Source organism: Stegodyphus dumicola, chromosome 12 (genome assembly GCF_044657685.1).
Source record: "Stegodyphus dumicola isolate Sdum_Otavi_A_Nest chromosome 12, ASM4465768v1".
NCBI classification, from domain to species: Eukaryota; Metazoa; Arthropoda; class Arachnida; order Araneae; family Eresidae; genus Stegodyphus; species Stegodyphus dumicola.
In genome coordinates this window covers 28,659,931-28,674,971 of record NC_140779.1, presented here as the reverse complement: position 1 = coordinate 28,674,971, position 15,041 = coordinate 28,659,931, and the positions used below count along the sequence as shown (strand labels likewise).

At 30.7% G+C, this 15,041-nt stretch overlaps 2 protein-coding genes across 2 annotated transcripts in view; one reads left to right on the top strand and one right to left on the bottom strand.

Annotated features, from left to right (window-relative positions):
• Positions 1-1,198: 1,198 nt before the first annotated feature.
• LOC118201897 (uncharacterized) lies at positions 1,199-4,569 on the bottom strand. The gene has a single exon (XM_035374060.2). The coding sequence runs from the start codon at positions 4,449-4,451 to the stop codon at positions 1,200-1,202; it is 3,252 nt and encodes a 1,083-aa protein (XP_035229951.2). The 5' UTR covers positions 4,452-4,569; the 3' UTR covers position 1,199.
• A 309-nt stretch (positions 4,570-4,878) lies between these two features.
• Positions 4,879-15,041, top strand: part of Prosalpha2 (proteasome alpha2 subunit) — a 31,508-nt gene continuing 21,345 nt past the window's right edge. The window contains exons 1-3 of the mRNA XM_035374061.2: positions 4,879-5,027; positions 6,454-6,530; positions 10,070-10,202. Of these exons, the coding sequence (XP_035229952.1) occupies positions 4,987-5,027; positions 6,454-6,530; positions 10,070-10,202 (251 nt within the window). The 5' untranslated portion in view covers positions 4,879-4,986. The remainder of the gene's footprint in view (positions 5,028-6,453; positions 6,531-10,069; positions 10,203-15,041) is intronic.

Sequence of the window (15,041 nt, the reverse complement as noted above, 5' to 3'; positions counted from 1 at the left end):
CAGGGTTGGTCGCCAAATTTTCACCGAGTTACCATAATCCGAAGATTCACCACTTTACTGCTCCTCTTAATATCGCCAAATCCCATGTATCCTGCATACAAGGATTAAACCACCCGACTAAACACAGTGGTCTGTTCTTTCAAATTTCCACCAGATTCGTTGGTGCAAGCTTGGCAGAATCTGTGAAATTTTTAAGGTCAATAGGAAAATAATTAAATACTAATCAAATTTAATAAATGTCATACAAAATATAATAAAAATAAATATCACTGTTCACTGTTTAAATATGTTTTTAAACAGTGAACAAGTTTTGTATCACTTTATAAGAGATACACTAATAATAATCAGATAAACCATTTGGCACAATACTTTGGCATCTTTCTGAAATAATGTTACTAAAGGAAAAGTTCTAAAAACTCTTAATCATACAACAGATTCAATTCATATTTGGTATCAGTTTCATAAGTCTCATATTACTGTAGTATTATGGAACATCAAAAGCAAAATCATGAGTTAAATGATGCAACGTATATCCAAGAACTGTAGTTTAAAAGTCATAAATGTAAATGAACTTATGGGGTTTTCTTCTGCAAATGCATCTTATTAATAAAACAGATTTAGACTGTAATGAAAAGCACTATAACATGATTAAGCTATACATGAAAACTCAATGAATTGCTGAAAACCAATAAGCTAAACAATACAAAATAAAAATTATCAAAATATTTATATGACTACATACAGTTTTACTCCTATGACTTCAGGCGTTTTACTAAATACTGCTGAAAAAAGTTAATACAAATCCAGATTTTTCGCTCATTTCAGATTTGCCTGCATTGAACTTTTATTACAGATGCAAATTTTTAAATACATTTGCCCATATATTTTACATTTACACTAAACTGCTGATGCAGTATTTTACATAACAAAATAAATTTAAGAACAGCCAATAATATATACATTACAAAATACTAACAAAAGATTTAAAAAGTTTGATCATAATTTACATTACACAAATATCAAAATATATATACTTTTAAATTACATACTAAAATCATTATACAAAATCATAATTTACATTATTTCACAATTGCAATAGTAAATAAAATTATTTAAATACTTACGCAATTACATCAGTTAGTAAATAAATTAATTTAATAACTTAACAGGAGATTAATTTCTCACTGATTACGATTATGTTATGAATCACCATTTAATGATGAATGAGAATTAGATATCTGCATACGTAAATGCTTCAGCTCATTGTTAACTTTTGCATGCTCAAATTTTTCATTCACAAGCTGTCTTTTCATATCAGCAAGATCATTTTGAATTCGTGAATTTTCTTCCTTACACTTGCATAATTCAGACTGTGTAGCAGTTATTTTTTCAAATATTTTCTGATTTTCATCTATTAACCACTTTATTTCACTTTTCAGTTGCTCCATAGTGATCTCATCATTGCACTCTTTCGAACGCATCATCTCAATGATTGTGTTAAACCTTTTCAGCATGTCATTTTTTACATTTAGTTGCATTTTTACCTCCTGCATATTCTCTTTAATCACTTCTAACTCTTTCTCACATTTTGCATGTTCTGTTCTTTCTTTTTCAAGTTGTTCTTCCAATTTGGAACAACTAGACAGGAGATACGAATTGAGAATTTTTGATGCATTTAAATCTTCCACAACTGATTTAATTTCATTTCCAGTTTCTCCTAAGACATGTTGCTCAGATTTTTTTAAATTGTTAGCCTTCTTTGTTTCAGTACCTTTATCACTTATACCTGCAAGAGTTCCAGAAGAATTTGCATTAGTACCTGAAGCACCACAAGCAGCTTCAGCATGTGGCATAGATTCTTGTTTTTCTCCTGGAATGTCATCATGAACAAGTAATTCATGTTTTAATGAAGAACCTTGCATTGCTGAGTCTAATGACTCATTTATTTCAAGATATTCTTTAAGCAATTCTTCTCTTTGCTGTTCTTTTATTGTCAACAATTCATGAATGCGAGCAACTTCAGTGAGATAAACCTGAACATGGTGTTTCATTTCATCAAGAGCATTACTTTTTCCAGAGTCTTCTAATTTTGAATCTTCACCAAGTCTTAACAAAGCTTGCGCAGAGCGCAGAACAGCAGCTTTGTAGATGGCTTTACGGCGGGAAACAGTCCGATCATCATCTGAATTTTCCAGCAATGCCTCACATAAATTTTCAATTTCTTGGTGTAAAGTTTTTCTATAATAGCTCATTTCCATAGCCTTACTTTCAAATGCATGTAAAGAATCTTTTAACTTTTGATTTTCCTGTTCCTGTAACATCAATTTATTTTTCAAAGATTGCAAATCCTCTTCATACGATTTAGACATGTGTATTCTAGTTTCAGCTTCTCTCAAACGAGTCTGAAGTTGAGTTTTTTCTTCTTCTAAAAGTTTCAAACTACTTTTTAGTTCACCAACTGTATTTTTTAAGTCACAAGCATATTTCTTTTCAGTATTTAATTTAGCTTGAATCTCAGAAAGGGAAAATTTACTGTTATCAGAGTCTTTTAAATTATTTAGCAATTTAGAATTTTCTTCTTCTAATAAAATTATTTTATCATTTAAATCTTTATTTTCGCTTTTCAAAAAAGCAACTTCATTTTTAACTTGTGCTAACTGAGATTTCAAAGTCATATTTTGCTTATTATGTACTTCAGATAAAACTTTATCACTTTTAACCACATGTAAATCAGATTTCAAATTCATATTTTCTTCTTCTAAATTGCAAATAGTGTTCTGTTGATCTTCAATGACTTCTTCACACTGTTTAATATTTTTTTCAGCCACATCTAACTTAGTCTTCAGTTGCTTAATTAGTGCATCATCAGTATCTGATATTTTCTCTTTAGTTTTCAGTTGCTTAATTAGTGCATCATCAGTATCTGATATTTTCTCTTTAACACAAGACATCTGAGTTTTTGAATCCTCTGATGGCTTTTGTAACACCTGTAACAATTTAACATAATTCTGAAGTGTTTCAATATGATTTTCTGCATCATTTAGTTGTCTCTCTTTAATAGCAAGTAATTCTTTTATATTTTGAACTTCATTTGTATTTTGTGCTCGATTTCTATCCCATGTGCCCTTATCATCCATTGATCTCTGCATATCAGCAGAGATTGATTGATGATAATTTCTTTCCACATTTATTTTATGCTGAAGAGTTGAAAGCTCTTCTTTTAAATGCTTATTTTCATTTTCATATCCAGCGATAACATCTAATGATTCTCGTAACCTCTCTTGCAATCGTAAGATAACATTATCTTGCTGAACTGAATTACTGACATTATTAAAATCAAAAGGTTTTAAATGTTTAACTTTAATTATTTGTTGAATGTTTTCAGTAATTCCATTTAATTTATTAATAATTTCCTTCAAATTTAATTTTAGAAAATCATTTTTTAAAGAATTCTGTTTGAATGCCTGACATGCTTTCTCATTTTCAGTAGCAAAAAAGTGTTTCAGTTCACAAATGTCTTTATAAAGTTCTCGTAAACTGGACATTAACACTTCATCTTCTTTTTTTACCAATTCTGCTTCATAAAATGATTTTATTTTCCCTTTAATACCAGGATTAATTTCTTTACCTTTTAACGAAAAATCTTGTTTACCTCCGAGGTTATCGTCCTTCTGAGGAGCTTTATTCTTAAATGCATAATCTTTCTTCCCCTCCATTTCATTAACCTGTTTTTTATGCTTTGTAGGATCTGATTTTTGCAAATTACTATATGTGCTACTGTAACATTGCATCTGTGACTCCAACTGCTGAATTTCTTTTAGTAAACATTCTGTTAGACTCTCGGGAGACATATGTGACATTGGAAGCAATTTTGTAAGCCTATAAATTTTAGCAGTTAATTCTTTCTCTACTTGAGTAAGTTTCTGAACTTCTTTAGCTAAATGATCAATTCTTTTGTCTTTATGTTCTATTATTCGCTCTAAAGTTTTCTGACGATCTGAACATTCAGATACAGTAACTTTTTTACTTACACTAGAAGCAGATCTTGATGGTCTTTTAAGTGCAGGTACTGGAAACGTTTGTTTTCCACTGTGTAGAAAAACAGGGTAGTCCTCTACATCTAAAATTAGTTTTGTTTCACATCTAGAGCAAATGTTAGATTTCAGAGCATTTATTTGCAATTCTAAATCCTGATTTTCTCTCAGTAATTTTTCGATTTGAAGTTCTAAATGTTTAATAGTTAATTCATTTTGTCTGTTACTCATACTTGAATAACTATCGGATCCATAACGAAGTCTGTTATTTAAAATCTTTATCAATGCATCTTTATCTGCTAGCTGCTTCTCCAAAAATTTAATGTTGTCTTGAGCTTTATGTAAGGTTTCTAATAAGTTACTATTTTCTTCCTGAAGTTTCTCAATAATTTCTTTCGTAATCTGCGTATAGCTCATTATATCTAATAAATTTACACACCGATTACGGATTAAAAGGAAAAAACAGCATTTTACCTCTTGGAGCACACAAAATGCTCGTAAACAAACGTTTGAAAGCAGTCACCAACATTGGGAGTTCCGGCTACGGTTTTAAAGTGTAATTTGAAATGTTTCAGATCAACTTTCAAAACTTATGTAATCTTAATTTTAACAAATATGCCAGATCAATTAGTCAATTTATAATTTTTAAGGATTTTTTATTGAATCAATATTCTTTTTAAAGCTTTTTAAGTACTGAGGATAATAATTATTTTTACATTTTATAAAATCTATGTAGGTAAATAGTGAACTAAATAAATTTAATCAAATTAGAAATATATTCTGCCGTATCTTGTTAGGTAAAAAGTAAATGCTTCTCTATCTTACATTATTGACTGCAGAAAATTGCAGCTCCTCGTAGCAGGAAAATGTCTCTTAAACGTAACCGAAAAGTAGTACATGAAGTTAAATTTCCGGCGTAGAGTTTGCTTTACAACTTCAGATTGTGTTTATAATGGCTTCAGAACGTTATAGTTTTTCATTAACAACTTTTAGGTACTTATTTCAATTTTGATTTTAAATACACGTGTTTTTTTTTTTTTTTTTTTCTGTGTCTGTACTTTGTATTGTTCATTTTTCATGCAGTATATAAAAATGCCGAGTCACTGTATAATCCTCATTGAAAGTCATAGTTTCTGACATAACTTTTGTATTGAATAATATAAAAATATGTGTAATTTCATATTTTTTTGTTTATTTATCTTTCAAGTGTAATATTTCACAAAACATGGCAAGGAAAATTGCAGCATTTTGTATTGATAAAAGTAAAATCTCTTACTTGTGAGGAATAAGTATTTGGAACCCAGGAGAGTCTGTAGCCCTTACTTTGTTTAATTTCGATGTGTTCGTAGATTCGACTGTCATTTAAATTAGAATGACTTGTAGAATTACTGTCATCTAAAAATTGATCAGTTGAAAGATCTTAACGTAAAATCACTGAGAAGGCAAGCAAAGGTTGTATCTGTTTCAGTGGGTATTTTTACTTGTTTCCCATATATTTTCATGTTTTCAGAATCAACAATTTCTAAATGCCGTTTTGTATGTTGGTAATACAGAATTCCATCAGGTGCCTTTGTGCTGAAAAATTGACAAATCTGCCAAATTTGAATTCAGAACATCTTTAGATAATATAAGGTATAATGTAGAGTTTGATTCTTACCTTGAAATTTTGTCTTTCACCATCATTAGAATTATAAATTATCTTTCAGATATGCTTTGAAAAATCCTCTACAAAGGTATAGTCCTCAGTGCTTTTTTTTTATATTAAAATTGGTGAACAATCTTTCAATTGTGTATTTTTCTCAACTTTTATAATGGTGTAAATCAAAGCAAGTTTTCTGTCTGTGCAGATGTAAACAATTTTTAGGAGTAATTTATATTAAGCATAAGTTCTGTGAAAGATAATTTTTCAAGCTGCACGATTATTCTGCCTGTATGTTTCCAAGTAAAATGCATGTAATGCATGTAAAATATACTAACCTATCAGTGACCAAGTAGTTCAATTATTAAATACTGGGGGTAATTCAACCCAGGTTTAAATCCCAGAAAATAAACAGGCTGCATGTGTGTTTAAATGTTTTTCTCCACGTGTCAGTTTTCCCATAGAAAATCCTTTAGGAAGGCATCATTCATTTTACAAAGATTGGCTTTCCCTTAAACTAGTATCCAGACTAATCTGTGTATGTTGATCAGTGGAATGAGATAAAATTTCAGGATTGTATAATTTTTCAAACTTTTTTATGCTTATGGTTTACTATACTTTTTGTAACAGTAGTGCATCATTTGCTATTTCAAAGTATTTTTCATATCATTAAATTGCATTTGATTTTTGAGTATTGGAAAATACAAAGCTTTTGATGTCTTATTAAATTATGTAATTCCATGCTTATTTTAAACTTATGTTTTCTTTGTGTTTTAATAGTCCATCAGGAAAATTAGTTCAAATTGAATATGCGTTGGCATCTGTTGCTGCTGGAGCTCCTTCAGTTGGAATAAAAGGTATTTTACTTATTTTGAATGTATTTAATTAGAGTGTAATGTGATGGTGAATTTATGAAAATGTGTTAGTACTCATCAAAGATGTAACATATCTATTTTTATTACCACTGCACTAACATATTTATATCTGCAGTGCACATTGTGTATGTCAGTTGGGGACGCTGGCAACTCGATCACTCAATCTTTTACTTTCCACAGGCAGTTTGATTTTGCTACATTTATGCCATTTTATGTGATTAAGGAAATTATCGACATTTCGCTCTCAATATCAAACGATGTGGAAAACTAAGTTCATTGCAATATTGTAGTTATATTCTAAGCTTTTGCATATTTTCTCATAATATCACTGCTATTCATATAAAACCAGAAACTCATTGTATTTAGTGTGTGGGTATATTAAGAATATGATTAAAATACATATACACACTGACGTGGGGGGAAAATCTTAACACCAAGAAGGAGTTGTGTTAATTAAATGTGATAAATGTGCACATCTAAAAGATGAGGTCTGTTCAGATTTTGTGTTGAGTAAATAATTATGGCACTAGTAGTGCCACCATAAACATGCAAATCATGTTTGTTTTAAATATGTACTGTAAAATATGTGAGCATTCTTTATCATTGAGATCTGACATAATGAATTGATGTTAGCCAAGAATGCCTTTAAAGACGAAGAAGAAGCCATTATCAACAGCTCAATGAGTTTGAATGAGATCGTGTAATAGTGCTGTCAGAAGGTGGGTTTTCCTTCCATGATACAGTCAAAAGTCTTTAATCCGGATTCGCCTGGACTTCGGCGATTCCAGATTATCGATTTTTTCCGTATTATAGATCATCAGTTTAAATCTGATAAGTTGGCATGCAGAAATTATAAAATTAAAAACATGAAACTGTAATTTATGAAATAAAAAGCAATTATGATCTAAAGAGAATCAAAATTTACAAAAAAAAGGTTAATATTTATTTGTTTACTTTATTAAACATTTTGGTTAATCTTTGGATTATGGTAACTTGGCGATGTTTTGGCGACCAACCCTGCTACAGCAACCTGCTAGTTTTTGTTTGGACGCCATTTTGTTTTCACGAAGCAAAGGCAGGTTTTTTTTTTTTTTCTCCCCCTCAACATTTTTTTCCAACAATCGGCTAGCCGAATTACGCTTATGCTAGAACTTTTATGGAACAAAAGTGCTTAATCATGACGAAGATCAGGTGCGAAATTGGGAGAAAGAGCAGAATTGCAAACTGCTTGCCGCGTTTTTAAGAATTGCACATACACTTTATCCATGTACACGTCGACCTATTTTCACTTAAAAAAAATCCCAGAATTGCACAAAAATGGCATTGCGCACACTCTTGACTTTATCCATGTACACTGCTAAAGTCCTAGCTAGTAACCTTTATCGCCTTACCAAAATGTTGCCAAACTACCTGTTACCATATTTCAAAGATTACCCAACATTTCTTTCAATGCGCGTAAAACATACATTACACATAGTCAAAATTAGAAAATTGCAACCAGAAAACTATTTGATTTGTATTCGTGATATTTATAATGACGAGGAATTTGATTTAAATCATATCAAAGACGGAGTACATCGAGATGAAATACTACATTTAATAAGGAATTATAAGCCGAATAAAATAAAAACATCTGACCTGAAGATAAGGATAGTGCTGACAGATCAACTTCCAGTTCATTGCGCGCTGTGATGTCCCCCCCCCCTGTGCAGAGCAGCGTGAAATTGATAAACAGATTTCGGAATGGTTAGAGAAACAAAGGAGCCTTTTTCCACTTTTTGTTTGATGGGCATCGAAACATGCTTTCCCTTTGTAGAACCTTTTGCAGCTCCAGCATCGGAAATTCTATTTGACATAATCGAAAGTTCCAACTTACTTTTATAAAATTGCTCTAACAGTCTGCAAAAAATAATAAGCCGGATCCAATTCGAAGATTAAGGAACAACACAATCTGCAACATTAACTGAAATAGATAATTAGATCATTTTAGCTTAGCTTATACCGTCTATTATACATTAAATGCGCATGCGTAAACGTATTATGCGCATGTGCAGAAAGTTTCTAGCTTTGAGGTCCGGATTAACGACTTTTGACTGTATTCCAGAAAGACTTGGCAGGAATGTATCTACTGTGCATGATTGTTGGTAGGAGGGACATTTAAAAAATAGGGGCCATAAAAATCGGAAAGTATCTATTTTTTTTTTCCTTTCTTCTGTTCTGGGAAGATTTTATGGCGATTGCTTTATAAATAGATACAACACAGTTGTTCCTTTTAGTGATTTTGTATCAAAATACTGTATTCCTGTAGAAAATTTCCTGCAGTTGCTTTTCTTGCAGACAAATCCCACAACACGTATTTGAAAATTCCGTTTGAAACAAAAAAATATAATTTGTGTATTAAAACAGACTGTAAAACAGCACAAAACAGACTATAAAAATAAGAGTAGAAGGAAGCCAGATCAATTAACAGCCATATATTTTATTTACTGTTGGTGCAAGGAATTAACAGCATTCAAATTTAAAATAATAATAATAATAAGGATTTCATAAATTGGATATTTGCATTAGTGTAACATTAATTTAAATCTCTGGTAATCAAATTGTTGCCAGAGTTATCTTGGTACCAAAAGGTAACATGCAGTAAAGCAGATAACATGCAAGTATTTTCTTTTATTATAATCTCAATCACTTGTACAGCTGTCATTAATCCCAAAAGTCTTATCACACATATTGTATTATGAAGATTATTCTAATCTGAACATGCCTTTGATGACATCTTTTTTTTTTTTTTTTTTTTTTTTTTTGTTCTGTTCTTCAGTTAATGCAACAAATTCTATTAATCCACTAGAATTGCATGATTGGAAAATTTTATAAAAATAGGTCATATTTTTCAACCCTTTGGCAGCTGCGAGATTAAGGAATTCTTTCTTTCCAGATATGCATGTTATGAGTCAGTCGTAAATTTGTAATGCATTTTAAATTTCATTAATTTGTTGCTGTTTTATGCATGCTAGTATTATTTTTTTTTTTTAATAACTTCTATTTCATATGGTAGATTGGCGAAAAAGACAATTGCCGATTTAGCAGAAGGGTTGCACAGATAACACCAGAGTGCCAAAATATCATATATCCTGCCAACTGGTTTTAAAAATAACCATAACACTCTTAAACTAACTAAATAAATACACTGAAATTGGATTAATATGCACATTTGTGGTAATAATTAACTAAATTTGATGCTTTCCTTCCATTCATGGGTACAATATGGGTTGCATCTGAGCATGTTATTAGTGATGAGACAGCTGAATGACCAATGGGTTCTGTCATTGCTGATGAATTCTTAACAAACAAATGTTTAGCTGTTAGAAAGGGGGGGAATTCCAAGAATGTATAAAATGTATTGTAATTTGATGACTGCTATTAAAATATGATGATTGTTTTTCTAAATTCTACAACTTTAAAAATAACATATCTGTTTAATAATTTTTGGTATAATTTTAATAAAGGATTTTTATTTTTAGCATCAAATGGTGTAGTTCTTGCAACTGAAAAAAACTATAAATCTGTTTTGTATGAAGAACATAGCATTCATAAAGTAGAAATGGTAACAGATCATATTGGAATGGTGTACAGTGGCATGGGTCCAGACTATAGGTAATTATTTTACTATTGTCATTGAAAATTCTCCCCCATGATGCTTTATGTATTGCTAGGGTTACCACCATCAATTTAGATTTTGCATCTATGTGTATGTTTGGTGCTAAGAGTTGAGCCATTAACAGAAAAGTACCGGTGAAGTTTTTTTAAAAAAATAGGTTTAGAATTTAGTTAGTTTTGAGAATCATAAGGATTACTAATCTCCTACAGGTGTTTTATAATAACTTTAACGGTTCTGCGAAGCTGGAATTATATGTTAATCCTATATTAATTAATAGTACTTTATTGCATTCCTCAGTGTTTATGAATGATTTCTCAAATGGTAAGAAAAGCTAGAACTTTGTATTCTTAAAGCATTTTGGAGGCACATTCATTATGATCAGTATGCAGAAAGAAATAAAAGCAGTAAGAAAATAAATAGCTTCACTGGAGAGGAATCTTCAGAAACGGGAATGCATTTGATATTCCCCCCCCCCCAGCTACACAGTCAAGAATTAAGGGTAAAAAATCTTAAAAATACTCCCTGAAAATAATTTGTTGTTTAAGCTCCAGAGAATAGCACCAAAATCATGTTGAAAATTTAATTAAGATTGATCATACTGACTGTCTCATAATTATTTGGACTGTCATTTCTTTGTTCTGAATAATAAATGATATTGGCAAAAAAGAGGATTTCTTGAATATCCCAAATCATGCCACAAAGTCAATACTACTTGGTTTTTGCCAAGTTTTTTGGTTTTTGCCCATTGAAAAGTATCTTGTCATTTAGCTATTGTATTCATAACAAATATTTACATAAATTGTTACTGCACTTATGTCTGCATTCCTGAACAGTGCAGCTATTAACTACAAGATTAAATTGTAGCATATAATCATTAAAAATGGGTAATTTATGATATTCTGTTTACTAACATTGATTTAAAAGTAGGAATTCTTTAAATCCAGATTGTGACATCATCGAGTCATCAGTAAAATTTGCAGCATGGTTGGCCATTCTGCAAAAATACTGTTCACAAACTTAGGTAACAAAAAAGTATTAGAAGTACTAAATTTATATTTGCTTCTGTTTGTTTAGGGCATTTTTGATATCTCTGTCTTATTATTGTTGATAAACTCAAAGTAAAACTGCCGAGTTAACACAAAACAAGTAAAAATAAATAAAAGCCAGAACTATCATCACGGTTATTATTTATGGAGCTTACATGTTTGTTATTTAGTTTTTTAGTATACACAGAGATATTTTAGCTATGTCATATGCCATGTACAGGTATTTCATTTGTTTAATATACTTATATATTTTCTTACAAAAGAATGCTGGACATATTTATTTAGTATTTTAGCAGAACTAATTCGTTCTAATTCATTAATTCAGAAACTAAATTAATTCATTCATAAGTATTAAAATTTGTCATTTATGAATGCTTAAATTTGAACTTCATCAAAGAATCTTTCTTCAATGAAGTTTAGGTAAAAGTATATTTTAGGATATCCCTTGGCAAAACTTGGCGATTTTTGGCAGTACATAGATACCGAGTTTGTGCAATTCTTTGACTTATTATTCTGGCTTGCATAATGCACTGCACAAAGCCAAAATAACAAGACAAAGAATTGCACAAACTCGGTATCCATGTACACATCGACCTATTTTTCACTTAAAAAAAATCCTCGAATAGCAAAAAAAATGGCATTGCTCACTCCCTTGACTTTATATAATAAAATTCTTACCATGTACACGTCGACCTATTTTCACTTTAAAAAATCCAAGAATTGCACAAACTTGCATTGCACACTCCCTTCACTTTGTCCATGTACACATCAATATATTTTCACTTAAAAAGTCAAAAGGAGCACCCAATTCTACAATACAGACAAACAAAAAATACATAATCTCAATAAACAACATTTTAAACTAAACAATAAAATAACATAAAAAAGGAAAAACATCTTATACATTTAAGCGCAAAGCAAATATCCACTTACCCTATTTAGAAGTTGCTTTGCCTTTAGTCTGTGGCACACAAAATTCCTTAACAGCATCCAAAAACTTCCTAAAATTATCTGATCTCGAATGCATATATCGGCATCGCCACATCTGAACCTTTTTTCCTACAAATCCATCTAAACAATTTTTACGTTCGACTAGATGCATATCCTTCCTACATACAGAACACTTATAATGGCTACTAAGTAAACTTTCATTTACACGCCATTGTCAATTAACGCTCTTTTCCCCTTTTGTTCCAAATCGTACAGAAACTTCAAATTAATCTTACTACATTCAGCCGTCTAAACAATAAAACCAACACACCCCACAAAAGTGCTTACAAAATATCCTATGATTCAAAATTTCCCAGAATCGTGCACCCAGTTATGTCACAATAAGATTTCCAGAACATTCAACTACTCAGGCTACCATAAATGAAACAACAACTTGGCGATAAATGAAACAACAGCTTCGCCATAATACAAGGGGTACCTTAAAGTCTACTCTAACCGAAATTTATAGTTAATTTCATATTTCATTTATTTGTCATTGCTGGAAATATTCTTTAAATTACTTCTGGTAAATAATTAAAGCATAGTGTAGCTGTATGTAATGTTTTTTAAATTATGAAATAAGTTAAATAATTTGTTCTTCTGTACTATTTTTCACTTCAGAAACCTTATTCCTAAAAATCAAGAATTTTGTCCCTTTTGTCAGTGCTTCTGCAGTCCTGAATACATATCACTGTCTTTCAATGTCTTCATAGCTGTTTATTTGAGGATTCCTTATCACTAAATTTTGAGAATTTTATTCTTTTAAAAATATGATTAAGAACTCAATATATGTAGATAAATCTTTCTCTTTAAATTGTTTTACTTCTTGTTCTCTAACTTTGCTCTCACTCCAAAATGTACATTTCATTCTTTACACAATTGTAGGGGTTAAATGTGGCTAGCCCCCAAAAGACATTACCAGCTGGGATTATCTTCTCAGTTGGTCTTATTTATACAATGTAAAGATTTCATATAATATTTCATGATTATTTTTATTTCGTACTGGTGGGATTCAAAGATAAAAGTAATATTAATAGACTTTTGCGATGAATATCACCTTCATCCTTAGTAGTAGTAAATTTAGATTTCCTTCTTTAGATAAGATCTATCATATAAGAATAATGCTAAGAAAAAGATATAATTTTTGTACATATTTATAGTTCTTAAGTAAAACAAAATTTTTAATTTCTTTTAATCATTAACCCTTTGAAGGGCACCAGTATATAATATATACCGGTTGTTTGTCAATTTTTTAACCTCCGAAAAAATGCAAAATTTTCTATACCAAAAGCTGTAATCGTAAGTGTCTAGTGTTTTCTTTCGATTCTAAATGGCAGCATCACCCTATGAATCCTCAGTATTTTTCAGTTATGAAATTAATATACCTCGTTCCAAGGTATCATGTTGGAAGATTGATAAATTCTATTGGAGGGAAAGAAAAAAATTCAAAATCTGCAAATGTATGACGTATACATGCTGAATCTTATATATTTACTTCATTTCAGTCAAATGTGATAATTAAAAAAAGATTATTTATATGATTTTAAAACCGGTATATAATGTATAATATATACCTGCGCCCACACTGAGGGTACCACGCCAATAGATGGCAGCACCAATCTTCTCCTTTTCTACTCTATGACATGACAGAATTTCTTTATTATTATAACAGTTTATGATATAATAATTTTTCATGATTAATTTATAAGTCGTTTAGGATTAAATATTATGTTCATGAAGGAATGGGGAGTTTGCGCTAGGACTGAATACAAGTATATTAGTTTCATTTATTCTTTGTGTACTTAGCTCAAGTTTCATTCGTCTGTGTTTATCTAAAATTTGTATTTCAGCACTTATCCCTTTCCCAAGAGAAAGACTCATCAATTTCAAAATTGCCGTCTGGGGTCAAAACTTTATACAATTGTGGGGGTTAAATGTGGCTAGCCCCCAAAAGACACCCGTTGCTTCGTGTTCTCCAAAATCCTAGAATGCAAGGAAAATGAAAAGAGGTGATTGACAATCAATTTGTCATTCGGGAGTCACGCCTTCTTCCCTTTGAGGTGTGATAAGAGGGAAAAGCTCGCTTAAAATGGGAATGTACTTAAGTTCCATCTCATAGTGTAATCACAAAAACTGCTGGTTTGAAAGAATGCTTTTATTCTTTAGGGTAATTCTTTTTAATTCTTCGTTAATTTCAGATGAAAGACTAGAGAACACAAGAGAAATTTGCCCTCTGTTTGATACAAATAGGTTGTTTCTGAAATAAATTTTCACAGTTGACGAAAGGAGGGAAAATGTTTCTAAGGCCCAATTTAGATGCCATGTTTATCCAAAAGTTGAAAAGGAGCCCCTAGGAAGCCAAAGGGGGTTGAAAACCGGAATAAGAGCTTTGAGGTGTATCAAATAATAAAATTGTTTAACGGCGTTTCTTCCTGAACAAAAAGATATATTACAACCTATATTTACAAAAAATAAAAAAGGTAACCTTACGGTCCTCTATCATCTAAAGTGTGTGTGCGTGGAGGAGAGGCGATTCTTCGTATCATAGAATGAAGCATGGTTTTTTTCACATATTATCTAAAGCATAAAATACAACTTCAAAAATACAACATACTTTCTCAGCTGAGTTGTAGTGTTTCATTTTTCAATTATTTTTAATTTTCGGCTGAGTTGCATCTGCTTGTAATATTATACTAGTTCAGTTACAGCATGATACGATTTACACGTGCAGTGTTATATTTGCTAAATTTTTTTATAAAATAATAATATTGAATTTAACTCAACTTGAAAAGCTTATTG